This window comes from Centruroides sculpturatus, unplaced genomic scaffold, assembly GCF_000671375.1.
Source record: "Centruroides sculpturatus isolate CEXI.00-Female unplaced genomic scaffold, Cexi_2.0 scaffold61, whole genome shotgun sequence".
Lineage (NCBI taxonomy): Eukaryota > Metazoa > Arthropoda > Arachnida > Scorpiones > Buthidae > Centruroides > Centruroides sculpturatus.
Genome location: NW_019384572.1, coordinates 122623 through 150116, shown reverse-complemented (window position 1 = coordinate 150116; position 27494 = coordinate 122623). Strand labels below are relative to the sequence as shown.

Genomic DNA, 27494 nt, shown 5'->3' with positions numbered 1-27494 from the left:
TTGTAGATCACCTAAATAGTGAAGTCTGATTTCAATATGTTATATTCTTGCATTTGATTTTTCATTGAGTACCATTTTTAGACAACCTTCATTGTCTTCATATAGTGTTATTATGTTACATTCATTATATCCAAAGTCTTGTACAAGTTGGCTTAATCATAGTAATTCTTGCAAAACTTGCTTCTGTATATTCTTACACTATATGTAATAGTGCAATAGATCCGCTGTTTACTTGAACATGAGAGAATCCTTTCTTCAATTTTTTGAATATGTTGTCATTTTCAGTCTTATAAGAATTATCTCCTCCCTAGTTGGTATCAGTATAACCAAGTTTTGAATTTAATTGACATCTAAACTGTAGTTGTTTGTGATAATTTGTTTTAAATATCTTAATACATTTTTTCTGCTCTAAATCAGTCTGTTTCTGTTAGTTTGATTTTCTATATAAGTAACCTACAATTATTGAAATAGCTAGTTTTATTGTAGTTTTTAAAAACAATACCAAATTTTCTGCAGGTGATATATAGGAGATTACACTTGGCATTGGTGACATTGGTGTGTATATATATATATATATATATACACACCAATGTCACCAATGCTTTAGCTATTTTCTGCAAGGTATATATGTGTATACATACATACATACATACATATTTTGCAGAAAATAGCTAAAGCAGAAATAAAAATGTTGCATAACTTGCACCACTATATATTCTGCATGTTTGAAGTTACTGCTGAAGACATTTCATTTAATTTGTATGCAGTTTAAAAGATGTCATTAGATACATTCTGTTCTATTGCCTGTTGTATATATAATTATAAAATGAGCAAAATAGAAAAAAGAAAATATTTAAGATGGAACTCCTAAATTTGATGAAGTATGGAAAATATTGTTATGAGCTGTGGGGCTTGGGATATAAAATCAGAATACAGTTCACTGAAACTGACACTTTTTAGATATACTAACAATAAAATCTTTATATCTCTCGTTAAAAGAAAGACTTCTCCAACGTTTTTTTTTGAATTGTTCTTTTTCTTCCGAATCGTTCTTTTTTGTGTTTTTTGAATCATTTTTTTTCGTTTTGCCACTCTCCACATCATGGTGCTAGTTTTCTCTGAAGCCAGTGCGACATTGCCCTCCTCTTAAGGCATGCTCGTCCCAAGCATCGTTACACCCATAGTACTGCATCTAATGATCCACATGAACAATCTTGGGTGCAGTTCTTCACCTCTTCTGTATTCAGTAGGTGACATCGTTGATTCTAGTCACAACACGATATGGCCCGTCCCACTTTGGCTGTAATTTAGGGGACTTTCCCTTGCTGCGCACAGGATTATGTAACCACACTAAGGAACCCTCTTTGAAGCCTTGATTGTTTGCCTTCAGGTCATATTGGGACTTCATCCTTTCAGACATTTGTTGGCTGGACTGTCGGATGTGGTCATATATGCCATTCATCTTATGATGTAAATCGTCCGCATAGTCGGTCATGCTACATGGACTATCAGGTGGGGTACCGGTAATTAAATCTGTGAGCAATTGTAGTTCTCTTCCAAAGTTTGCAAAGGCTGGCATCACAGACATACTTTCATGGACCGCGCTTCAGTACATCAACAAAAATGGTTGAATGTGTTTGTCCCAGTCTCGTTGCTGAGTCTCTATGACTTTTGCCAGGTACCTTTCCAATGTCTGATTAAATCGTTCCACCATCCTGTTGGATTGTGGATGATACAAGGTGGTTCTGGTTTTGTGGGTACCCATCACATGGCATGTCTCCCGAAATATTTGGGACTCGAAATTCCTGCCTTGATCACTGTGAATTTCTAAGGGTACTCCAAACTGACAGAATACTTTGTAGACTAATTTATCGGCCACAGTTACAGCTTCTTGGTTGGGAATTGCAAAGACCTCTGGCCATTTAGTAAAGTAGTCCATGACAACCATGAAGTACTGGTTTCTATTTTCACTTTCAGGAAATGGTCCCGCAACATTTAACGCTATTCATTCCCATGGGGCTCCAACATTGTACACCCTTAACACACCTCTACTGCGAGTTTGAGGTCCCTTCTCGGCCGTGCAACTGGTACATTTGCGACACCATTCCTCCACATCATCACTACAGTGGATCCAATAAAATCTCTCACGGATCTTCAGTAAAGTTTTCTTAACCCCCATATGGCCTCCAGAGCAGCCATCGTGGTATAGTTTTAGGGCCTCTGGAACTTTTCCTTTGGGAACAATCATTTGCAGGTGGTAACTGTCCCCTCTGGTATTTTTCCACTTACGGTACAATATCCCATCCTGTATGGTCAAGCTGTCCCATTGTGCCCAGTACCTCTTTGTAACTGGACTCATAGCTGCAACATCACTCCAGTTGGGCCTAGGAGCATCAGCCTTCAACCACTCGAGGATCGGCTTAATGTGCGTGTCCTTTTCCTGAGCCTGTTGTAAGGTTTCCTTCCATTCATTACTGATCTCCATTTTCAACACTTGCACAGGAACAATTTCTTTAGCCTCTTGTCTGACACAGTGCATACAGTCATCCACACAAGGCCTTCTTGACAAGGCGTCAGTGTTATCATGCGTTTTCCCTTTACAATGTTCAATCATGAAGTCGTACTCCTGTAGCAGCTCCTTCCACCTTGCTACTTGTCCTTCTGGATTCTTGAAATTTAACAGCCACTTCAACGCAGCATGGTCTGTATGCAAGCAGAATCTTCATCCAAGCAAGTAGTTGCTAAAATGTTGCAAGGTTTTAACTATGGCAAGTAATTCCCTTCTCGTCATGCAGTAATTCCTTTCCAGTTTGGATAAGACTTTGCTGAAGTAGGCTATAACCAATTCTTGATCTTCTTTTCGTTGAGACAGAACTCTGCCGATCCCCGTGTTACTCACATCTGTGTCAACTACAAAGTCATTTCCCGTGTCAGGGTAGCTCAAAATTGGCGTGTTGCACATAAGCTCCTTTAACTCCTGGAATGCAATATCACAACCCTCGTCCCAGCAGAATTGTCTCTTCTCTTCTGTAAGCTTATGCAGTGGTTTGGCAATATCAGCAAAATCCTTCACAAACCGACGATAGTAGGAGCATAAGCCCAAGAAAGCTCTAACTCCTGTCTTGTCTTTTGGTACTGGCCAATCTTTTACAGCAACGATTTTATCTGGTTCTGTCTGCACCCCCTTTTCCGAGACAACATGTCCCAAGAATTTAACTTACCGTCTAAAGAAAGCACATTTTTTCAGGCTCAATTTGAGATTGGCTCCTCATATTTTCAATAACACTTGTTCCAGGTTTTGAAGATGATCCTCAAATGTGCGGCCCATGATAATTATGTCATCCAAATAGACAAGACAGGCGTCCCCACTCAATCCAGTGAGTACTAACTCCATAAGTCTTTTGAAAGTAGCTGGGGCATTGCACAGCCCAAAGGGCATGACCTTGAATTGCCACAAACCCTTTCCTGTGGAAAATGCAGTCTTCTCTTTGTCTCTAGGATCTATTTCCACCTGCCAGTAGCCACTTTTTAGGTCTAGGGTAGTGAACCACTTCATTCCTGTCAGTGTATCCAATGTGTTGTCGATCCTTGGCAGCGGATAGCTATCCTTCTTTGTAACATTGTTCAGTCGACGATAGTCCACACAGAAACGCATGCTGCCATCCTTCTTCTTTACCAGGATCATAGGTGAACACCATGGATTAGATGAGGGCTCTATAATGCCATTTCTTGCTATTCCCTGAATCATGGCATCCATCTTTTGTTCACGTGCCATCAGTAGCCTTCTCGGTCGCTGACAAATCAGTAACTCATTTCCTGTATTTATTTTGTGCCGAACCAATCCCGTCTTTCTTATATCAGTGTCGCTTGATGAGAAAATGGCGGCATATCGAAGCAACATCTTTTTAGCTTTGTTTAGTTCCTCTTCTGACATATCCTTATGACATTCCTCCAGAAGTGTCGACACATTGAACATGGAATGTTTCATATTGGTCGCAGTAGATTGTTCTTGGCATTTATGCATCCAAGCAAATTCTTCACAGGTGCCCATTAAAGTGCCTTTTCCAACAACCTGTTCCCTATCACCCGGATTTAGAACACGTACTGCCAAAATGTTTGTGGCTCTTACCAACGTTCATACCATCTTCCATGGTAGGCCACTGTCTAAACCCTCGATGAGGACACAACGATTCTTCTGGCCAGCGTTATCTGGTAGTCTAACTGGTACGATAGTTTCTGACCTTGGGGGAAGAACAATCTTGTTGAAGCAGCGTGCTTAACCCGATGATGCACCTTCCATAAAGAGTTCTGCCGAACCGCATTTTAAGACTCCCTGCTTAACATCAATCTCACAATGATGTTCTCTCATGAAATCCAAGCCCAGAATGCAATCGTCCCTTGTATCGGCAATGATAACCTTATGCTGATAAATCTTGTTGCCTAGTTGCAATTCCACCTCCTCGCCTCAGATGGATATGTGCTGACCAGTCGCTGTTATAAGACGAATACGATCATGTCCACTGAAGTAGTCTCCAAGAAACTGATTTGCCAGCCAAGAACTGATGATCGTGCGAGAAGCTCCAGTGTCCAATGTCAGCTTACACGGTGTTTCATTAATTTCACCTTGGATAATCAGGCTATTCCCATCGTGGGCTTGGGAGATCGAGATTCCTGGGGCTCCCTCAGAACCAGCCAGCACCCGCCTTGCAATTCTGGTATTTACTCGTTTCCCTGCTGCCACTGCGGCTGGGTGGTGGTATCAGCTTCCTCTACTTTCTGAAGGCAATCCTTCTTTTGGTCTCTCCTAAGGTGCCCTTGCTTTGGGCAATTCATCTGCAGGTGGCCCCTTGCTCTACAGTAGTAACACTAGGGACCTGTCTTTACAACCTCCCTAACATGATGGGATTGATCATCACGTCTTATTGCCTCCACTTCCAAAGCATGGGCCAAAGCATCCTTCAGAGTTTCATGATGTCCCAATCTGACAGCGGCTCGAACTTCTAGATCGCGTATTCCATCTATGAACACTTGTACGAGTAGTCCTTCAACCAATGCAGGTGAAGACTGATATGCTTTTCGAACCAGCTTCTTAACTTCCAGTGCCCAGCACTGTAAAGTCTCAGCACTATGTTGCGCATGGTCCTTAAGCTGTGCCCGATACACGTACTTAAGATGCTTGTCCCCATATCTGGATTCCAATGCCTCCATCAGTTGGTCGTAAGTGACGTCCTTACCAAAAGCCTCTAGTACAGTCAAGGCCTAATCGTGGAGGGCCAACGTGAGTGCTGTCATGGCCTGTGCTTTAGTCTATCCATTCATTTTCACCACAGCTTCAAACTGAATTTTATAAGCTGACATGAAGATGTCCCATCAAAAGGTGGTACTTTAAATCCACGTACCGCTGGCATAGCTATAATGGGAGTGACATTCCCAATCTCAGATATGAGCTCGACCAAAGCTTTCTCAACATTCGTGATCTTCACTTCAGCTTTGGCAATTCGATCCTAATGCTGTTGGACCTGCTCTTCATGGTGCTGAACCTGCTCCTTGATTACCTTTAAATCGCTGCCAATCACAGCCTGTAGTTCCTTCAGTTGACGTGCCTGTTCTTCTTGGCCTCACTGGAGCTCTTCTTTCATTTGACATGCATGCTCTTGCATATTTTTCAACTGACTGGTCTGCTCTTGTAATGCTGCCAACAATACAGATAGGTTCAGCATAGCCACTGCTGGAGTAGTGCCAGAGGTGCAGGTAATCAATCAATCAATCAATTTATTAAGGTACAAATAAAGAAAGTATATGCCCTGGCCCGCAATAAGTATTATCAGGGAGGGAGTAACCAATATGTACATGAGGTCAATTTGCAATACATTATAATGGTTAGTATTAATTCATACAAGGTTTGTTTCGCAACAATTAGAGTACAGATACATCATAAAGTTTGCGAGCAGTACAATACATATGGCAATTATTTACAGTAGGAAACAGGAAATAGTACAATATAAGATACATTTGTAGAAAATAGGAATAAACAATTATTACTAGTAAATTAGAATTATGTGTTAACAGTTGATAATTTGGTGCGTGACATGGGTTATTTTCCTAGTGAGTCTTTTGAAAGAGGAGAAGATTTCATGATTAGTCCAAGTGTCTTTAAGCTGGCATGGCCAACCAATGCCATTCTCATGAAGTGGCAGACGGAGTTCAGTTCTCTCACTGTCCATCATAACACAGTCATAAAGGTAGTGCTTGGTGCCATCTTCAACAAAACATGTAGGGCATTGATTGGAAGTTCTGTGAGCAAACCTGTATAAGTAGCTTGCGAATTTTCTGTGGTTAATAAGTAGTTGAGAAATATGGTAATTTGGCGTATACCAGTCCAAACTTAGGAAGTCACGTAGGTTTGGAATAAAGTTGTGAGTGATGCAATGGCTGTTCTGATTCCAGGTGGTTTGCCAGAGGTTTCTTCCCAGAGAATGGTCAGAAAGGTGTTATGACTAAGCTTGCGGTAAGAGATGCAGATAGTGGGGTCAAGTGCAGTGGCTTTAGCGAGAGAGTCTGCTCTCTCGTTACCGAGAGTTTCTTGGTGGGATCTAGTTCAAGACACACCAAAGGTGCAACTAGAGGCATTAATTTTTTTCGTAATATTCTCTGCAACAGGGTGGCTTTACACTGTGGATGATGTTGCAGGCAGACATTGAGTCTGTGTGGATGTGTACAGAGAGGGCGTCGAGTTGAGTTTTTAGTTAGAAGTGTGTTTTTGGGCTCCTGCTTAAACTGTGATTTCTCGAGAACTATTAGGTATATTCTTAAGATTGAAACATCAATCGAACCAGGGAAGAAAGTGCTTTCGAACAATACCACTTTCATCCAAATTGGCCCACCCAAATGTGGATGACAGCCGATTGAAAATAGGGCTATTTTGAGCTGGTTTTCTGGACTCCAGGCTTCTTTTAACCGGAACTGATAACAGATCTGAAAATTGGTTCCTCTTGGTCGAGTATTTTTAGAGAAAATCAGCTTTTTGTGGTTTAGACATTGTGAGCCGCATTGGGCCAAATTTCATTTTTCCGCCAAAAAAATTGGGATTATTGAAGAGAAGACAATAATATTGACATTTCTGCAAAATTGCATGTTCCTGGAAAGTTTAGTTTTCGAATTATTGCAAATTATAAAAACTTTAGTTTTCTACACTCACCAAGTTCAATGAACTTTAACGGTTTTCAACGGCCTGTACGTTTAAATACTAACTGATCGGCGAGGCATTTAATTGCCATCCAGCGTAGCCGTTCGGCGTGGGATCTTGTACAATGGCTCAACAAAGGTCTTTTGGATCGTTCTGTGTTAAATATCATTAATTCTAATTTTACATTAATTAGGTTTAAATTAGTAAATTAAGTCTGTCTCTTAGTACTGTCTCACAGAGTTTTGTTCCGTGATACAGTATTGCGTTGGCACTGTGCCACTCTTTCCAAAGGACACATCTCTTAGTATAAGTCTCTTTATTTGCAATTGGCACAATGTCAGAAAAAAGGGAAAACATAATAGATGAATTTACGGAAGAAGTTTTTAAGATGGTGGAAGAGGTAAAAGAGCACATTAAATGGAATCCAGGTGGAAAACTATCTACTAAAGAGCATAAAAATTTTATGATAAAACAAATGACTAGAATCATTCACTTAGCAGAGACTACAATGAAAGAAAAATTTCTAATAGAAGAACAAACAGAGAAAGAGATAACCGAAGAAGAGTTCATGGAAATAATGGAAATACATACTGAAACAACAATGTCAGCAATAAGAGAAATAAAAGATGAAATTCAAGAATTAAAGACAGCCACCAAAATGAATTCTCAAGAAAAAGAAATAGGAAAAAATTTGAAATTAGATCTTAAAGATCTGGTTAAACAAAGTGCAAATAAAACAATAGAGGAAATATCAAAAATTAAGGAAGAAATAAGTGCATTAAATGGAGCACCAACTGGACAGCTAACACAAAAAGCAGAAGCAATAATATATAGTGATGTTTTAAAACTTGGTAAGAGACAACTAAACGTCAATTTACAACCACCAACGCCACAATACACAATATTAGTATATAGCAAAAACAAAGACAACAATTCAGAGAAAACTAAGAAAATTTTAATGAAAGAAATAGATCCAACAGACATCGGAATTGGAGTTAAGAAAATTAGACAAATCAATGGTGGAGGCGTGGCAGTCGATCTCTGTGGCACAGATGACATGGCTGCCCTTATGAAAGCATTGAAAAGAGTACCAGAATTAAAAACAGTAGAGAAAAGGAAGAAACTACCGAGAATAAAGCTGGTTTCAGTTCCGAAACATATAGAAAAGACAGAGATAGTACAAAAGATGTATGAACAAAACTTATGCTTTTCAGAGAACATGTCTCAGGACTTTGTGGAAAAACAGATTGAAATTAAATTTTCAATGCCTCAGAAAGATGAAAATTGCGTTTCGTGGGTTATGGAAGTGTCGGAATTAATTAGAGAAATCATGATCAAGGAAGAAAAAATAAACATAGGATGGACAAGATGTCAGGTTTTTGACTATATCTCAATACAAAGATGTTTTAAATGCTTAGATTTCGGACACTACAATTATTTATTTATTTATTTGAATACTCCATACATAAAATTAATTTTTAGGAGGAGGGGTAACATTAAAAACTTTGGTTAATAAATTATATTTATTCCATATAGACTCAAATGAGTCATTGATGGAGAATAATCCATGAATTCTATCTGCTGGATTTTTACTTACAACATTATTAGTACAAAAAACATTATTAGGAAGTGTTGATAGACGCAGATATTCAAAATCCTCGCAGTCAAACATGTAGTGATTTAAAGTCGCATTTCCTTTCTTACAAAACGGACACATTTCCGATGAACGTAGATCAATACACAAGTGTTTCCATGTTAAACGAAACTTATTTAGACGAATCTGTATGATCGTTTTTTTAACAATAAACGGTAACTGCTGATAATAAATGTAAAAACACCGATTGTTGTCTAATATTTCTGGATACCATAAATGATACTTAGCCTTAAGAATCCTGTCCCCCTCTTCTCTCAAGAAAAGATTATCAAACTCTTGTAAAATTGTATTTGCATAATATTTCAAAACATCTGGAGAGGAATCTATTAAGGAGAGTGAAAAACCTATTCTATTAAATATATTCTCCAGTTTAGTAAACCAACAGTATATGAACGATCTTTTCGATGGAAACTTCTTGAAAGTTAAATAAGCCTCACATTCCAAGGATGATGGGTCAGAGATTATGCTTGTCAGAAAATTTAAGGTCAGTTTTATAAAGCATTTCCGAGGAAACTCAAGGCCCAAATCTGATCTGATTGCATGGAAAATGGTCCGAAAATGAGAGAGACCCAACACGAAAGGATTCAACCTTATGAACCAGATTCTGAGAAACGACAATAAAGTCTATTACCGAGCTACCCACTTTTGACAAAAAAGTTAGTTCACCTGGGAAATCTCCCTTAGTACGAACATTGAGGAGAATAAAATCGTGTTCAATCAACCATTGCAGAAACTGTCTCCCAGCCGGGTCAACCTTTAAATCCTTTGACCTTCTGACATCAAAAATGTTGGGAGAAGCTACATCTAAATGTGAGTCAATTACTTCACCAATATGAACGTTAAAATCGCCCATTATCACAATTCCATTGTAGTATGAAGACCAAGAGTTCAAAATAGAAGAAAACAAATCCAAACGTAAGCCGTGCTGCCTCAACGAACCAGCATATACCACTAACACCAGGATATTCCTAGGTTCGAGAACCGAATACAGTGATAAACCAATCACCATCAAATCAGAGTATGTTTCCAATAACTCGAAGTGCCCTCTAACTTTATCAAAAAAGAACAAAATACCACCATGGGGTCTACCCAGCCCCAATGGCTTTTCCGCTGGAATCATGAAATACTTCCAGTTAACTGGAAGAAAGTTAGCAAGAAAATCTCCATCCACTGATATCATCCAGGTTTCAACAAGGGCAATACAAATTAAACCTGTTCATTTAGTCATGTAATCCAACAGAGAACACTTGGTGCTAAACCCACAACAATTCCAAAAAAACAAAGATTCCGAATAACTACCTGAACCTAACTGGTCCGGGCACGAAGTTGAAAGTCTCTCGAAATCTATTCTCCTGCGGGGAGGAAAATTCAAAATAAAAAAGAAACAGGCACCTCAATTAAACGATGGCCCGAAATAGAATACGTGAATGTCTTGTCGTCTACATGTAATACGTCATCTCGCAAAAAAACACGACGACCAGCTCCCCGGTATTCTTTTAAAAAGGTAACCAGATTTTTACGGTGAACACGGGAGTTAAACGACAGATCCGGTGCCAACCTAAATTTCACCAATCTTTCCCTACCCTCTTGAAAAGTTTTCGTCCGAAATTTTTGCAATAAATGGTTTCGACATTTCCAGGACGACAACTGGATGCAATAGAATTTCTGAGCTTTTCCTTGCAACTGGGAAACACCAACAATATTATGCCCCAATAGATCAATCACATCCAATTCCTTAGAAAGTAGGTTAACAATATAATCCCGCGAATCCAACTCGGGCGGAATACTATGGTTAAACAACATTAAATTGCTTCTGTTTGAAGCATTAACTTGTCTATCGTAGGCAAAGGAATGTAACTCACCAATATCTCCAAATGGTAACTGTTGTTGCTGTTCTAGTTTATCTAATCGCGAACATACGTTAGAAAAGTCAGTTTCCAATTTCTTTACCGAGGACAAGGTTGACTGGTTGGCCATTTCCAGACTGGCAAGTCTATCTTCGATACACTTCAACTGCATCATTACTGCATTTAAAGTCGTCTCCAAATATTGCCGTAAATTTAACAATTCTTCTCTATCTGGGTCCGGAGGAGATTGCCACTTAAAATATTGATCTAACTCTGGATATTTAACACCAGGATCACTTGGTGAACGATGATGTTTAATTCCTTTCCGTTCTTCTTGGGTTTGCTTTAATGCTTCTGGAGGAGTGCGTGGGAACATTTCCGAAAAAATAGAACTAATAACACTGAATAACACAATTAAGCAAAAAAAATGCACCAACTTAGGTAGCAAATAAATAAAAAACACAATAATTTACAATAAAAAAAGTGTTAACAAAATCTCCAACAAAAAGTCACCAGCAGCCGAGGTTACTCAACAGCGTCCCCCAGAAGAAAAAATTATTTGTAGTAACTGTGGTGAAGTGCATTTTTACAAAGATTGCAACAAGGAAACAACACCAAAATGTGTCAACTGCACAAGGAAGAAAATAGAAAAGCAGACCACAACACAATGGACAAGGACTGTCCACTTTACATCAAAGAACTGCAAAAATACATAGCAGGAACAAGATAGTTTCAGAATTCATCAACCTACAGGATAATCAAGAACTGATTTAATAAAAATTGTAATTTCTGTTATTTGTGAAAGTACTCACAAAAGTTGTGTTATATTTACTAAGAAATATTGTCGGGACCTAATTTAAATGGAAAGACACCATTGTATGTATTGTTTTTTATTAAATAAAGGCCGATGCGGGTGCTCTCTGGGTCCCATGCCTTCTTTCCAACTTTCCTATCTTTCTTTCTTTTCACACTTGGTTCCTCATGCTTTTTCTTCTTTCCTACTTCCCAAGGGCAAAGTCCGGTGCTAAAAGACGAACAGCTCTCTTCTTTCTTTACACACAGATGTAGATGTGTACTACAATATTGTAGAAGTTATCATTAATCCAGTCAATGGCCATCTGGATAGCCAGTAGCTCTGCTTGAAAGATGCTGCAGTTTTTGTCAAGGCGATATTTCTGATTGTAAGTCTCGATGCACCCAGTATAGGCAACAAAGCTGCAGCCCACTTCACTGTCAAGTTTTGAACCATCTGTGTAAATGTCCATATCTGCAGTGGTGACGTTCTCAGAGATGTTAACAGTAGGGTTGCCTGGAAATGTGGAGTCACAATAGGGAAGGGGCCATTCAATATCATTATGTATAAACGTCGTAGAGCCAGCTTGGATAGTCTTGCCCCATTTGATTTGTTTCATTTTTTGCTTTCGCTGAATATCTAAGTCGATGGGAGTTTATGGGCAATCATCTGCAGGCTGTGATTACTGGTTGTGTGGAAGGTCCTTGTGATGAGAAGTAGTGCCTGCCTTTGAGAGGACACTAATTTCCTTTTCGCCTGCATGGCCCAGCCCCAGTTGCCACAAGCATAAGTGACAATAGGGACGTAGATGCAATCATATATGATGGAAAGGGCTCTGGAGGTAAGACCCCAGTCTCTTCTAGCAGCTTGGGCGAAAGCCTGTATGATGAGAGCCATGCATCCGGTGATGTGCTCTATGTGCTTGTCCCAGGAGAGACGAAAGTCCATGATTACCCCCAAATACTTCAGTGTTTTTCTGACTTTAATGGTGTTGTTATTCATTTTTATCAGAGGAGGTCTGAGATATAAATTAGGTTTGCCAGGAGTATTGAAGACAATAGCCTTTGTCTTGAGAGGGTTGAAATCCAATTTATGTTTGACACCCCAGCCATTTATTAGCTGTAGCATCAAGTTACCCTTGCACTCGAGTTTGGCTCTCGAACGTCCACCCATGAAAATAAGTACGTCATCTGCTTACGCAGTGTAGATGTCCTGCCCAAGATTCTCCTTAAGAAAGGTGTCAAACATAATATTCCAGAGCAGGGGCCCACATACGGATCCCTGGGGACAACCTCTAGAGATGTTTTTGTATACGGCATGTTGACTATATTGAAGAAGGGCCACCCTCTCTCTAAAGTAGTCGGATATAAGTTTCTGTAGATTCTTTGGGCAATTTATTTGCCATAGTTGGTGTGTCACTAGGGGCCATCAGGTACTGTCGAAAGCCTTAGAAATATCTAGGTTAACCCCTAGGACATATTTGTGTTCCTGCAATAGGCGATGGATGTTTTCCACGGTGTTTTCGATGGCATCTTCAGCCGATCTTTGTGGCCTGAAGCCACATTGTGCCTCACTTAGGCATTTTGCATGTTCAGTGAACCAAGTCAACCTGGTGGTAATCAGCCTCTCAAGGACTTTTTCAAGGACTGGCAATAAAGAGATAGGTCTGGTGTCGGTAGACGAGCCAGGCTTGGGAACTGGAACAACCCTTGCCTGCTTCCAGGCACACGGAAAGATTGCGTGATTCTCTCATTCTCATTAATTAATTTTATTAAAATAACATAAGTTACATTTCCTGATTTCGCTGAGCATTATCAGGATTTAAAAACACAAAGTAATTATGACAATGAATACATCATAAATAACAAACATTAAGAGCAAAATTGTACAATGATGGGAGGGCAACAAGGATATTAAACAATGGTAGATACAGAGTAACTACATACACAGAGTTTAGAGTATACATCAAAGAAGGCTGCCTTTAGAGCCATCACAAATATTTTTATATAACGTAATATGCGTTAGGAAGCCCGAAAGCAAACATCATACATTATAGTTGATTGAATGTATACAAGCGTGAATATCAAAGATTGCGTGATGTACCAGTTGTATAGATTTGTGAGGTGTGTGGGGATGAGATTCCATAGGTTGATAGCAATTTCAGATGTAATTTCATCCGGGCCGGGTGCTTTGTGTCGTCCCAGAGTTTGGAAGGCTCTGTTTATCTCCTTAGTGGTGAATGGTAGTATATCATCAGTATCCTTCAGAGTGTCTGCTTCCAGGCGAATTTGTTTCTGCCATTCCGTGTCTAGGCTCGGGTTGTCCTCATGACAGAAGAAATCAAGCTGAGAGGGCATGGCTTGTAAGAGAGTGGTGGGTTCATCACCAGCATTGTGATCAGTCATGATTTTTGTCTTTCGTAGTCTGTTGCTGCACATTTTTGTGATAAAACCCCATGGGTTGTCAAATGTGCTTGTACAGAACTCGCACCAGCTGCACGTCTTTTCAGCTTTAATAGTTTGTTTGTAAAGTTTCTGACTGTTGAGATAGGCCTCTCTGTGCTGGCTTCTGATATCATTGTTTCTACATCTTTGGTAAGTTGTCCTTAATTTTCTTGTAGTGTGACGTAGGTCACTGAGGTCAGGTGTCTACCAAGGGATGCCTTTTCTAGTTGATATTCTTTTTGGTATGTGCTTCTTGCACACACTGATTATAATTTGTATATTATGGTCTATCTGCTTCTTGACATCAGTGTAATTCTCAGAGTAATGAGTAATTAGGTGACTTTCAAGGTATGTCTTTATATTATCCCAGTTGGCTCTATTATGTGCATATCTGAATCATGGAACATAGTTGATGACACAGTCGTCCGCGGAGTTTGTTAAATCATAAGCTATATAAGCATGATCACTTAAGATTTCATCTGGAAGGACCCTCCAGTTAGTGATACTTGTGTAGAGACTAGAGCTGATGGTGGTCACATCAATCCACGACTTGCCACTTTGCGAACTGTAGGTTGGGGGTGAGAAAGGGTTGTTCAGTATTAACAAGTCATTATGAGCAAAGAATTCCTCAAGAAGGCTGCCACGTCTGTCGAGGCAGTCACCACCCCACGCAGGGGAATGGGCATTAAAGTCACCGGCCATGATGATGTGTGTCCCTTGGAACTTGTGTATAATACTTTGCAGGTCGTCGAGGAAGCCCTCACAATCAGCACTGCCAGGGAAGTAAACATTTAAGATGATAACTCTTGTATCATGGTTCATGACTTCAGTGGTGATGAGGAATTGGTTACTGTATTTAGTTTGATGAAGAACAAAAAGCTTGGTATTAGCAATGAGCGTAATAGCCCATGGGAAATGATCAGTGCCCCGCAGGATTGGGCAGAAGGTGGGAAGACATGCAGAGATGTCCTTTTGGCAGTATGGCTCTTGCACCAGTATCAGGTCGTAATTAGTAAGATGCTTATTAAGTAGAGAGGTGGCAGCAATGCACCTCTCTAGATTGCACTGCAGAATACGTACTTTATTATTGTGTCTCTGATCCATAGTCTATTCTGGAGTTAATAAGAGTTTTAATATACTGATAAGTAGGGCAAGAGCTATCACGTGCATTATGCTTGCAGTTCTGCATCTTGTTCTGATGACAATTACAACAGTCAGGTTCCTTTTCACAGTTGGGGCAGTCCCTGTAGGGATGATCCCCCATAAATTGGCTGCAAGTGTAGGAGGATTGTGGGCAGTCCTTTGCAGAATGGTGGAATTTGCAGCATTTGAAGCACTGTAGGGCTGGACAGAAGTCTGCAATCCTACAGTGCGACCATTCGATATTAACTTTTCCTAGGCCGATAAGCGCCTTCCTTATGGATGGGGACACTTCCACAACCCAGTTTTTATAAGTGGTCTCTTTTTTACCAAGTTGGAATTTAATGTGGAATTGCTCCGCAAACTCTTCTGTAGTAAGCTTTTCACTTATCAGATTATTCTGAGTGTATATCTGGGTAGGTAGATTTTCCTTCTGAGTGTCAGAGTGTACAGAGTAGATGAACATATGTGGCCATCTCTTTTTTGGTNTATGAAAGAAAACCTTTCAAACATCCGTAGTCCGTAAACTATGATTCCTACAAAATTGATTCATAAAGAACGGAACGTATCTACCGTCTTATAGGGGGATCTACTGTATTTATTTTCATCAACATATGAAGTGTTTTGGATGATTATGGTAAAGCCAAATAAACTGCCAAATTATTGGGCTTTAACATGGCTATGTAATTAAATACTAAATAATATGTCTAAAGGTAGGCATGTCATTCTTATGATAAAAATAATAATTACTTAATAGTTTTGATGCAATTCATAATAAAAATATGGGTTTTAAAGTAATATGTTAATTTTATANGATGTCCTTTTGGCAGTATGGCTCTTGCACCAGTATCAGGTCGTAATTAGTAAGATGCTTATTAAGTAGAGAGGTGGCAGCAATGCACCTCTCTAGATTGCACTGCAGAATACGTACTTTATTATTGTGTCTCTGATCCATAGTCTATTCTGGAGTTAATAAGAGTTTTAATATACTGATAAGTAGGGCAAGAGCTATCACGTGCATTATGCTTGCAGTTCTGCATCTTGTTCTGATGACAATTACAACAGTCAGGTTCCTTTTCACAGTTGGGGCAGTCCCTGTAGGGATGATCCCCCATAAATTGGCTGCAAGTGTAGGAGGATTGTGGGCAGTCCTTTGCAGAATGGTGGAATTTGCAGCATTTGAAGCACTGTAGGGCTGGACAGAAGTCTGCAATCCTACAGTGCGACCATTCGATATTAACTTTTCCTAGGCCGATAAGCGCCTTCCTTATGGATGGGGACACTTCCACAACCCAGTTTTTATAAGTGGTCTCTTTTTTACCAAGTTGGAATTTAATGTGGAATTGCTCCGCAAACTCTTCTGTAGTAAGCTTTTCACTTATCAGATTATTCTGAGTGTATATCTGGGTAGGTAGATTTTCCTTCTGAGTGTCAGAGTGTACAGAGTAGATGAACATATGTGGCCATCTCTTTTTTGGTTTACAAGTAACCAGTTCCGGGATTTTTTCCTCAATATTTTTCCCCAATAATTCTGTGTCTTTGCAACAGCCCAGTTCGACGGCTATTCCTTCTCCTCCAATCTTACAAATTCTATCTATGCCTATATGTAGGTCTGAAGGCTTAATCTTGGTTTGCATAAGTTTGCTGACATTGTCACTGTTGCTATTATCTTTGTTTTTACTGTAGACAAGAATGACTTCTTTTTGAGGGGTAGATTTTGGACCCATACAGCATCCTCCTGATTGGCCACTCATCTTCACAACAGAGCTATAGAGAGGAGCGGAAGGTGTATTTCTAGTCGCTTTGTTTTCAATCTCATCCAATCTTTTCAGAATGGTTTGTTGAACATCACGTATGTTTTCAGGGTTAATTGTTTTTATTAGGTCATCCTTGGTAGGTATATCAGCCAGTCTCTGTTCAAGAGACTCTGGCAGACAGTTGGTTTTAAATATACGGGTGGCCATATCTATGACTTTCGTGAATTGTTTAGTCATTTGGCGCACGGATTCCTTGGCACCAAGCTTGCAGTTATAGTTACTGACGCAGTAGTTTTTGAGTTTATCCAGTGCCTTGAAGGATTCATTTCTGAATTCCTCAATAATGTTGATAGTTGACATGATAAGCGTGGTTGATGATAGTAAAGTGTGGCTTGGTTGTCAAAGCAGTCCTGCACTATAGACTTGGTAGTCTGATGGTGCAGTGAGAGAGATGAGTAGAAGATAAAGTCAAGTAAAATTGCTGGCATATGCACTAAACCGTCTGGTGAGTTCGTGAGCTGACAGTCCAATTTGTAACACGGTGAACACAAAAATGCCAGTCGGCGCCAATTAATATTACCAACACCACGAGAATATTAAATTAATATAACAAGACTACATGGAGTAATCGCATAACAATCAGGGCTTAAGACTATTTCGAAGACTGTAGCAAAAATGCTCAGAAAGCTAAATGGAATCCCGCAGCACATGAAACGCCGATCAGCATGAGTTAAGTGCAGGCAATTGAAACAAGAGTCAGTTGTTTGCTGACCATCTAATGTCCATCGGAAGATTCACCAGAACGCCGCTGATCCATCGCCTGCTGCTGTTGCTGTTGGCTTCGTGTACAAATCCCTTCAATGTCTTCTTTCGGCATAACCGGCATGATTCATATCACACTCCTGACACCAATTTGTTACGAGCTGTGGGGCTCGGGATATAAATTCAGAATACAGTTCACCAAAACTGACACTTTTTAGATATACTAACAACAAAATCTTTATAGCTCTCGTTAAAAGAAAGACTTCTCCAATGTTCTTTTTTCGAATTGTTCTTTTTCTTCCGAATCATTCTTCTTTTCTTGAATCATTTTTTTTCGTTTTGCCACTCTCCACACCTTGGTGCTAGTCTCCTCTGAAGCCGGCACAACAATATTAATAGTATAATCTATAAATTATACCTGTTCAGTGAAAGATAAGCTTTCTCATATTGTAAAGACATAATTTTTTATTAATTTTAAAGAGAGCTGTTCATTCTCAGCTCAGCCTAAGTACATTATTTAATAAGTATGATTTTACTTTTAAATATAAACATGATAAAGAATTATTCAATATATAAGTGAAAAATATAAACAGCTTTTCTTTTTATAGCTCACATCTACAGACATAAAACAGTTATGTCTTATCAAGAAAAGACTTAAGTTTAAATAAGCCTTTTCTTGGTAAGACATAACTGTTAATAAACTCTTGATAAAAATTTTGGATATTTATATTTATTACAAACATTTTATTTCATATGTTGTTCTGAGTTATATAAATTGTGTGTGTTCATTATTATTAATCATATTTTATTTATATAAAATTTATTTTATTTTGATTTAAATGTTTAAACTTTTATAGGTCATTTACTTCCTAATATATTTCGTAGTCAAGCATGGGGTATCCTCCACACATTGTTAGAGATGTTTAGTTATCGTCTGCACCACATTCAGCCTCACTATAGAGTACAGTTATTAAGTCACCTCCATAGTATGGCTGCTGTGCCTCAGACTAACCAAACTCAATTACATTTATGGTATAACTTAAATTTACATCTATTATTATAAATATTTATTATTTATTATTAATTCTTTATATTCATTATTTTAGTGTTGAAAGCACTGCCCTTAAATTGATTGCAGGATTAGGTAGTGCAGAAGTACAACCACAGTTATCAAGATTTCAAACAGAACCCAAACCACTTTTATCGGGAGAGTCTGAAGAATTGAATAAAGTATTAATATTAACATTGGCTAGAGCTATACATATAACAGGTAAATTATTGAAATGTTTAAAGTAGGTAAGAAAGACAAATTTGGATTTTTTTAAATTTAATTGGAAAAATTATAACCTAAACATCACAAAACAGCTTAGTTGACTGAAGTTATACATTATTTTGTGAAAAATTACATTAATTCTAATGATGAATATGGAACAAAATGCTATCTGGAAGACACTCTGCACTGAATTTCCATCAAAAATAATTTGCAGGAAACTTAGCAGTTCTATAATTAGTCTGAGGCAAATTGCATCTCATGTAGCTATAAATTTGTCAGACTCAACAGTATACAGAGTTTTATTGTTATCAAGCTTTTGTATTTGCTTGTAATCTGAAGACTTATCAAATCTTTTGGGGAATGTTTTAAATTGGACCATCATTTTTTTTAGCTCTTCTACTTTATTAATTATGCATTTAGACAGTTCTGTCCCTCTTCAGTTTTAAAGTAGAACAGTTAAAAAGTCTCTTGGTATACAATTGAAAACATTCCTCAAAAGGTGTAATAACTCCCTCAGATTAGAAGCAAATATAGAAGCTTCATAATATTAGATTTCAACATAAGGACAAGAAGCAAATTTTTGATTAAATTATACAGAATTGTCTATTAATTACAAAATGAGAAAATGAAATAAATTCTGCTTCTAAATAAGAGCCACAAAGACAAGCCTTCGGCATATGCAGAATTAGTAATGTGACTCATCTTCTGTAAAGTTTGGAGACCTCTGCTGTAGGAAATCTGCAAGTACTAGATATGAGATATGCACATAATGCCATTTATAGAAAAAATTGGGATGAAGTTTTTTCAGTTTCAACATGATAATGCATCCACTCATAATTCAAAATCAACTTGGAACTGGTTTTTGGCAAATGGGTTTCATGTTATTGACTGGTCACATGTTCTGATATTAATCCTATAGAAAATACATTTGGTATCTTAGCAAGGAAAGTATTAATGTATAGGAATGGAAAGCAATATACATCAGTGAAATCATAAAAAAAGTCAATAAGTGATGCTTGTCACTAAATAACAGATGTTGAGAGAAAAATCTTATTAAAACAATGCCAGATAGAATTTATGAATAATTAATAAATTGCATTGGACATATTGCTTATTAATACTAAATGAAATTACTTATTCAAATTTTGAAGAGTTTTATCATTATGGTACATATATTTCTATACAATATTGTTAAAATTCATTTATATTTTTATTTTATTACTGTTTTTGATAAAATTATTATTATATGATATAGTAAACCAACAGTCAATTCCCTTCTATTGTTTCGTAATGTGCTTATTATTTCTGTATTAAGTTAATGTCATTATTTCACATTGGTTCTAATGACATTATTTGACATTTGTGTTTTCGTGTCAAGCCTGAACAGTAAAACCTACGCCGCAAAGCTCAGTTTCGTCACTACATTCGTGCTTCTAACGTTCAAATATTTAAATTTAAAAATTAGTTTATTTTTACCGTATGATCGAGTGATTTAGGCCTAATAATATTCATTAATACTTTAATGTGACATTAATTAACAACCACACATTTTAGTTTAACCAGGGCATTTTCCTTTTACAAAGTATCGTCGTCTTCTCGACATTTTTGTTGATCTTGATCAGAAGTATCGGCAACATTTTCATATTTTTTTATTTTTATCATAAAATAATTAAATGAACAACGAAATAAAATATGTTATTAATCGAAAATTTGTTCTAGTTTGTCCAGTTGAGTACCGAGTGACGTTTCCAGAATTTGTGTTCGAATACCGAATTGTTCGAGTACCGAGATACCGCGACATCCTACAGCATTAATACGATTAGAGATAAAAGCTATATTTGTCATACCACCGAAAGAAATGGCTATTTATGTGGCAAAATAACAGGAAATCGGATACCAGTTAGACAATTGGGCCATGGAGTGATTGATTACACGATAAATATGAAGCTCTATATTTATCAATTTATCCAATATTAAGCTATATATTTATCCAAAACATTTTGTGTCTTAATGGGAATCAGTTGCTTCTTATTCCGTTATTAATTTCATTATTTCATAGTGGCTCTATTATTTCAGAACATACTGCATTTGCAAAAATTCATGTTTAATGGTCGTGTGGTTGGTTTGAAGTTCGATCACAAAAAACTTTCCGAGTAATGAAGATCTCCATTTCGCTCAAAAATTGCAAAGTTAGAATATGTAGTGTCAGTCTCACACATTATATTTAACACTAACACGGATTATATACCATAATAACATACTAAAACTTGCAAAGCAGACAAGAAGATTGTTAACGAAAAACAAAAAGAGATATAAATAAATAAGTTTATTCTTTCTTAAATAAAAATTTATATACTTTGTGTGTATATATATAAACGCAACTTGTTTGGAATAGGAAGAAGAAGTTTTTCTTTTTTCCCTGAAGATGTTGTTTGTAGGGGTTATCGAAGAGACATTTTCAAAACTAAACAAAAATATATCCTTTGGGAAATATGGCACCGTATCTGTATTCGACGACTATAAAAACGACTCGGTCAAAGCTTTTTACCCGAAAAACCCTTCTAAATTTTGATATAGATACGAGGATTTTTTCTAACCCGCATTAAAATTTATTGCGGATGATTTTGTTCTGAAACGTTTTTGTCTCCTTCCTAAAATACAGACTTTGACAAGGAAATGTTCTTTTATTTAATGCATTTTTATATAATTGTACAGATGCAAAAATTATAAAATCATTTAATATATTTATTAAACTATAATTAAACTTATTATTAAATTATGAAATTAATTTAATATTTAAACGAGAAATATTAGAATCAATAGTCTGGTATAAATTTAGAGATGCTTAAAATATTCGGAAATATTTTCTGAATTTTTTCTCGATAGGTAATATGAGGATTGAGAAGTGGTCGACTTAAGAAGATGTAAAGAACCCTTGAATTAATTAAGGAAAATATTCGAAAACTTGTGTTTTTGTAATCGGATCGCGTTTTAAACAAATGTTTCATTTGAATTATTGACAAGAAGAGACTACGAAGGATTTACTTAAATATTTTATCGAATTTATTAAGAAAATATTCACGTTTACCTAACACTTTATGGGATAGAATTAAACATTTCTGCTGGAAGAATGGTAAACAGGAGAATAAATTAACATCTATAAAACAGTATCGCTATATTATATTATAATTAAAATTATCAGTTATATTATATAACAAGATCAAAGTAAATTTTAATTAATTTTTACGAAATTAGGGCGTGCAAAAATTCTCAGATAAGTTAATTCTCCTTGCACAAATCCATTGAAAAAAGATGCGTTTCTGTCTTGAAAGGCAAATTGAATATAATTTTGGTTAAGAAAAACAAAGTTTTTAAAATTAATTCGATACTACTTTCTCGAAAAATCAATAATTTTCTTTTCCAATTTTGACGTAATTTTATACAGAAACAGATCGACAGAAACAAATAATAAAAATTCCCTCACTTTTTATTGATGTATTCTCGATACGAAGTAAAAGTTTCATTAAAATTCGTTACACAGTTTTAATATAACGAACATTTAATATAAATATTTCTTTGAACTCCTTCATATAATCGGATCATACATATTTAAAATCAATAAGATTTATCTGTATTCAAACACGTTACTAATTTTACTTAGTTGTTTTCCATACTCTTAATTAATATTTAAATAATTGTATACAAATAGTTTATAATTAAAGTTTGTCGTCCTTCTTAGAAACATTAATTCAATTATAATAATTTATATTATATTACTTTAATTTCGAATTATTCTATGTGATTTTTTTCACGTTTATTTTCAAAAATGTCTCGACGGGTCATCAACACTTTCCTGGTATTGGCATTTCCTGAGAATATCGACATAATTTGTACAATTATGCCGATATCTGTTGGAAAATTCACTTTTTTTCTATAACTGGTCGAACGATGACTTAGTATAAAAGTTGAGTGAAGGAAAGTAACAACATTCCTTTCCTTCACCTATCGAACAATCTTCAATAAATATTAAATTTATGAAGAATTTATGATAGAGGCCAAAGAGCGTGTAAATTAATGTAAGTTTGATAGGAAAATTATTTTTTTTAAATTCAGTGTAAATAAAATAGCACTTCGAAAGTCATTTAAAAAGAGAGAAACGAACTTTAAACAGGAAAACGTATTCGAAACTCAGAAAAATAGAATTTTTAGAGACTCGATCTACGAGTCTCTAAACGATTTATTGAAAGTCTTTCGTCTTCTCTCAAATGTCGGGTTCGAATCCTCTTCGCAAATCAATAGAAATCAATCCACTGAATAGGTGAAGTGCTCGTATTTTTCCATTTTCCATTCGTAGTTTGGTTAGCAATACTAAAATTCAAGTAGTACAGAGTAATCTAGCAAAAAATTAAGCTATATGTAGATCCATTCAGACAAACTCAGAAATATTGCGACTAAGGAATCATGATGAGAATAGGAATCTGTATATTATGTAGCAAAAAATATATGATACTAGGGTAAATACTACAGATAGGAAGATATCACTTTTCTCGAATTCGAATATTCGAACACCTAGAATACTTAGTGAACTTATAATTTACTTTGTTTTATTTATTTTAATATATTAATAAAATAAAAGATAAAAAAAAACTATTTCTTTTTTTTATTACTTATTTATTATAAATTGTTAAATTTCTAAGAATTCGAGAAAATTGATGTTCGTAAATGCTTCAGAAAATGTATTCGGAATTTTGGCTTTATGTAAAGAATATACAACCAAAAATTTTCAAAAAGTGAATATTTGAGCTGAATCGATTGGTAAAGAATCGAATCCATCTGTCACTTCTCGAAAATGTGGAATATTCGAAACGAGAGAATCGAAACTCTTCGATCGTTTCGAGGATTTTCCGGAATTTCGGGAATCCCGATTGTCCCATCTCATTAATGACGTTCGGGCACACCCAACAGAGTATCATTTGGCGTTTACTACTCTTAATCGGAGCGTAACTCTCTCGCCTCTAACTTTTATTACAGCTGGAAACTTTAGCTTAAGAAAACGGATGAAAATGTTACTTTATTATGTGCGTATATTAACCCCGAATGTACAAAAAGTATTTTCACCGTCAGAAGTAGGTAATAGCATTAACAAAACGGAAGTTGTTCGTTAACGTTTGGAAAAATTCGAACATCCCTCGAGTGTCGTAACTTCGAATTTTCAATCGTGGCCAATTTTATTACCGGTTTTTACGATATCTTTACTGTAGACGAAGCGCTTTCTTAATAGACGTTTCGTTGCATTATCTAACAAACGTGTACAGTTACAGAAATGTAGAATAACTTATTCCCTAGAAGCTTATGTTGTAACCCGTTTAAATTAGACGGAAACGATACTCGTATCTATTATATAGAATTGTATATAATGCGCTTTATTCGCGTACTAACTCTTTAATTACACGATTGCTATAATATTAATTAAACGTAGTTAACTTTCTAGACCATTTACTTTAAACAATTCATCGACATATACGCATTTACTCCGAAACTTAATTAAATTCCAACGCTTGTTCAAATATCTATTTTATCTCTCGTATTGTAAAACTGATATTATTCTCTTTATTTAAATTTCTTCAAAGATGATAACGAAATCAGCCTGTGGATGTACGCCATGATCTGCATCGGATGTGGTTTCGTCATTTTCGTAGCAGTAACTGTGTACCTCATGTGGTAAGTATCGTTTTCAAAGCTTTTCATGTTCATGNTTTTACTTGCTTCAATTATGAAGTGATCTTTGGATTTTTTTCATTTTTCATTTAAAAGAAAATTTACTATTTAAAAACACATGTGATTGGGAAATGCTTGGATTATATGCTATTAGTATTCTTTAAATATTCAGTGACCGTAACTAAAGTATCTGATGCTGTTTAAAGAGATTTAGCTGTTCAAATGTCACCAAGTCTGGTTTGGAGACATTTGAAGTTGCTAATCATATTCATATTTTATAAAATTCCACAAATTTGGATATTCTGTTCTTTTTTAATTAATTTTTTTTTGTATTCACCATATTAACTTAACATCAAAAAGAATCTGTCACAGTTTTTGAGAGGATTTAATTAAAATGTGTAAATGATCATGTACAATATTTTTGTTATTTTAATTTTAATGATTTTAACTTTTTCTTTTCTTGACTTGCAGAAACTAATAAATGAATTACATAAATTTAATAAAGAAAATAATATAGAATTAAACTTGGACAAATTTAGAACTAAATCATGTATATTTGTTAAAATACATAATGCAATGTGTTTTTAATAATTATATATTTTAATAAAAACACTTGCAAAGTGTGCTGCAATTAATTTTATGAGTATTATCAATATATACAGTTAATGTAATTAGTAAAATTGACTTTTTTGTATCATTTACAAATTTTTGAGAATTTTTAAATTCAGAAGCAGACAATACTAAAAACAAAATATAAATTTATAGTTTAATGGAATGAGTTTAAATACATTTAATAATTTATTAAATATTATTTCAGCTATGAGTAATGAAAATGACATCATTTCTCATTTTTCATTGCAAGGCTCTTCGCCATTATTTTTATGGTAAGTTTATTTTAATTCATTTAATTTTACTTTAAAGCAAAAATTTTAGTCTTTTATTTATTTATAATTTTCAGTTTACTTTGGAAAATGTTACTTGAAAATGATCGCATCAGTCCCCTTGCTTACAAGTTAGTTCTCCTAATTTCCTGTACAAAATTTATATTTTGTTAAACTTGGAATTTTTTGTTTTCAATATTAACTTTAGAATGTTTTAAATATGAAAGCTAGATTATTTACTGTTAGTAAATAAGTGTGAACATTTAAAAATATTTTACCACAGAATTTTGGACCGTATTGGTGCAAGAGCTTTGTCGAGTCATCTTCGAACATTTGCAGACTTTTTAGTATTTGAATTTGCTAATTCTGTTGGTGGTCAACATGTCAACAAGGTATGAAAAATATTTAAATAAAAACATTTCTAATATAGTTTTAAAATTGAAAAAAAAAATAGTAATTTAATTTTAATTATTCTAGTGTATTGATGCTTTGAATGATTTAATTTGGAAATGCCATGTAATTACACTTGATAGATTAATATTGTGTCTGGTGAGTTTTAGATTTATTTCTAAAAAATTTTTCATTTAAGATAAAGTTTGAAATAAAAAACATTATTTTGAAACTGCATACCCTTAATTTTTCCCATTTCTTTCAGGCCCTTCGTAGCTTTGAAGGGAATGAAGCGCAAGTATGCTTTTTCATTATTCAGATGTTACTTGTGCGTCCAAATGAATTCAAAAATAGAGTTTATGAATTTGTAAGAGAGGTAATTAAAAAAATGACTTTGGTTTATAAGTTTATGCTTTTGTTATAATTATATATTTAACATTGGTTTCAGACAGTGGTAACAAACATTTAACTCTTTAAATTCTGAAAATTTATTCTTTCTCTGTATCTGGAAGTGAAATTACCCCTCAGACTATAAGGAGAATTTGTATAGTAAAACAGTCAAATGGCATTCTCTTTGGCTGATTTAATTTCAAACGTATTAACTTTTTAAAAGCGAAATTTGCTTAAAGCAAAACGATTTGCTGGATTATATTGGGCTATATTAATGCTGCTATTAATAATTGAATGCTAAGTAATTTGGCCTAGAGGTGGGCATTAAGATTCATTAGAATTGGTGTCTAACACCCACCTCTAGGCGAAATTAATTAGCATTCAATTATTAATAGCAGCATTGATACAGCCCAATATAATTTAACAATCCTTTGGCTTTAGACCAATGGTTCCCAATTAGTGGTAAGCATAACCCTGGGGGTATGTGAAATTGCATAAAGGCAATCTAAAATCGGTCGATTTAAAATTTAAATGCATGAGATGAAGCAATAAAAAAATAACGGGTGGACCATCAAAAATTCGGCAATTTACAACATGATGTCTTAATGCACAAATTTGTTTATTTATAACTAAGAATATTCTCGAAATTTTATAAAAAAAAAAAATGCATTTGCGACAATACCTACATGAAATTCTTACACAAGAAACAAAAATTGTACAATTAACACAATTTGTTTTCATGAAATTAATTTTGAAAATTTTTGTCGCTGTTGCGAATAACTTCACCGACCATCTTTCCATCTCTGACCAAGAGGAATTAATAGACATTTTATGCAACAGCAGACTCAAGAGTTGTTTTGCAGAGCAATCACTGAGTAATTTTTGAGCTGAACTAAAAGACATTTATCATGACCTAAAAGACATTTGTCACATTAAAATTAAATAACCTTATGTTATTTTCATTATTATTAGAATAGTATTTTAAAGGTAATAAATGTAAAAAAAACTTATTCTATTTATCACTAGCTGTCACAACCCACAGCTTAACCCGCATTATATCAAATTTTCTTGTGGGAGTAAGATATTTTCTCGCAGTAAAATGTAGCCTATGTCCATCTCCAACATATAAGCTATCTCTGTGCCAAATTTTATTAAAACCTGTTCAGCGGTTTAGATGTGAAAAGGTGACAGACAGACAGAATTACCTTCAGATTTATAATATTAGTATGGATTAATATGAATTTCTGCTATAAGGGGTA

At 35.6% G+C, this 27494-nt stretch overlaps 1 protein-coding gene across 1 annotated transcript in view; it reads left to right on the top strand.

The window, feature by feature from the left end:
• Nucleotides 1-27494, top strand: part of LOC111624235 (mediator of RNA polymerase II transcription subunit 23-like) — a 92324-nt gene that overhangs the window by 9763 nt on the left and 55067 nt on the right. The window contains exons 4-10 of the mRNA XM_023367050.1: nt 18441-18615; nt 18690-18853; nt 25392-25458; nt 25533-25586; nt 25739-25847; nt 25933-26004; nt 26111-26221. Coding sequence (XP_023222818.1) covers nt 18441-18615; nt 18690-18853; nt 25392-25458; nt 25533-25586; nt 25739-25847; nt 25933-26004; nt 26111-26221 — 752 coding nt within the window. The remainder of the gene's footprint in view (nt 1-18440; nt 18616-18689; nt 18854-25391; nt 25459-25532; nt 25587-25738; nt 25848-25932; nt 26005-26110; nt 26222-27494) is intronic.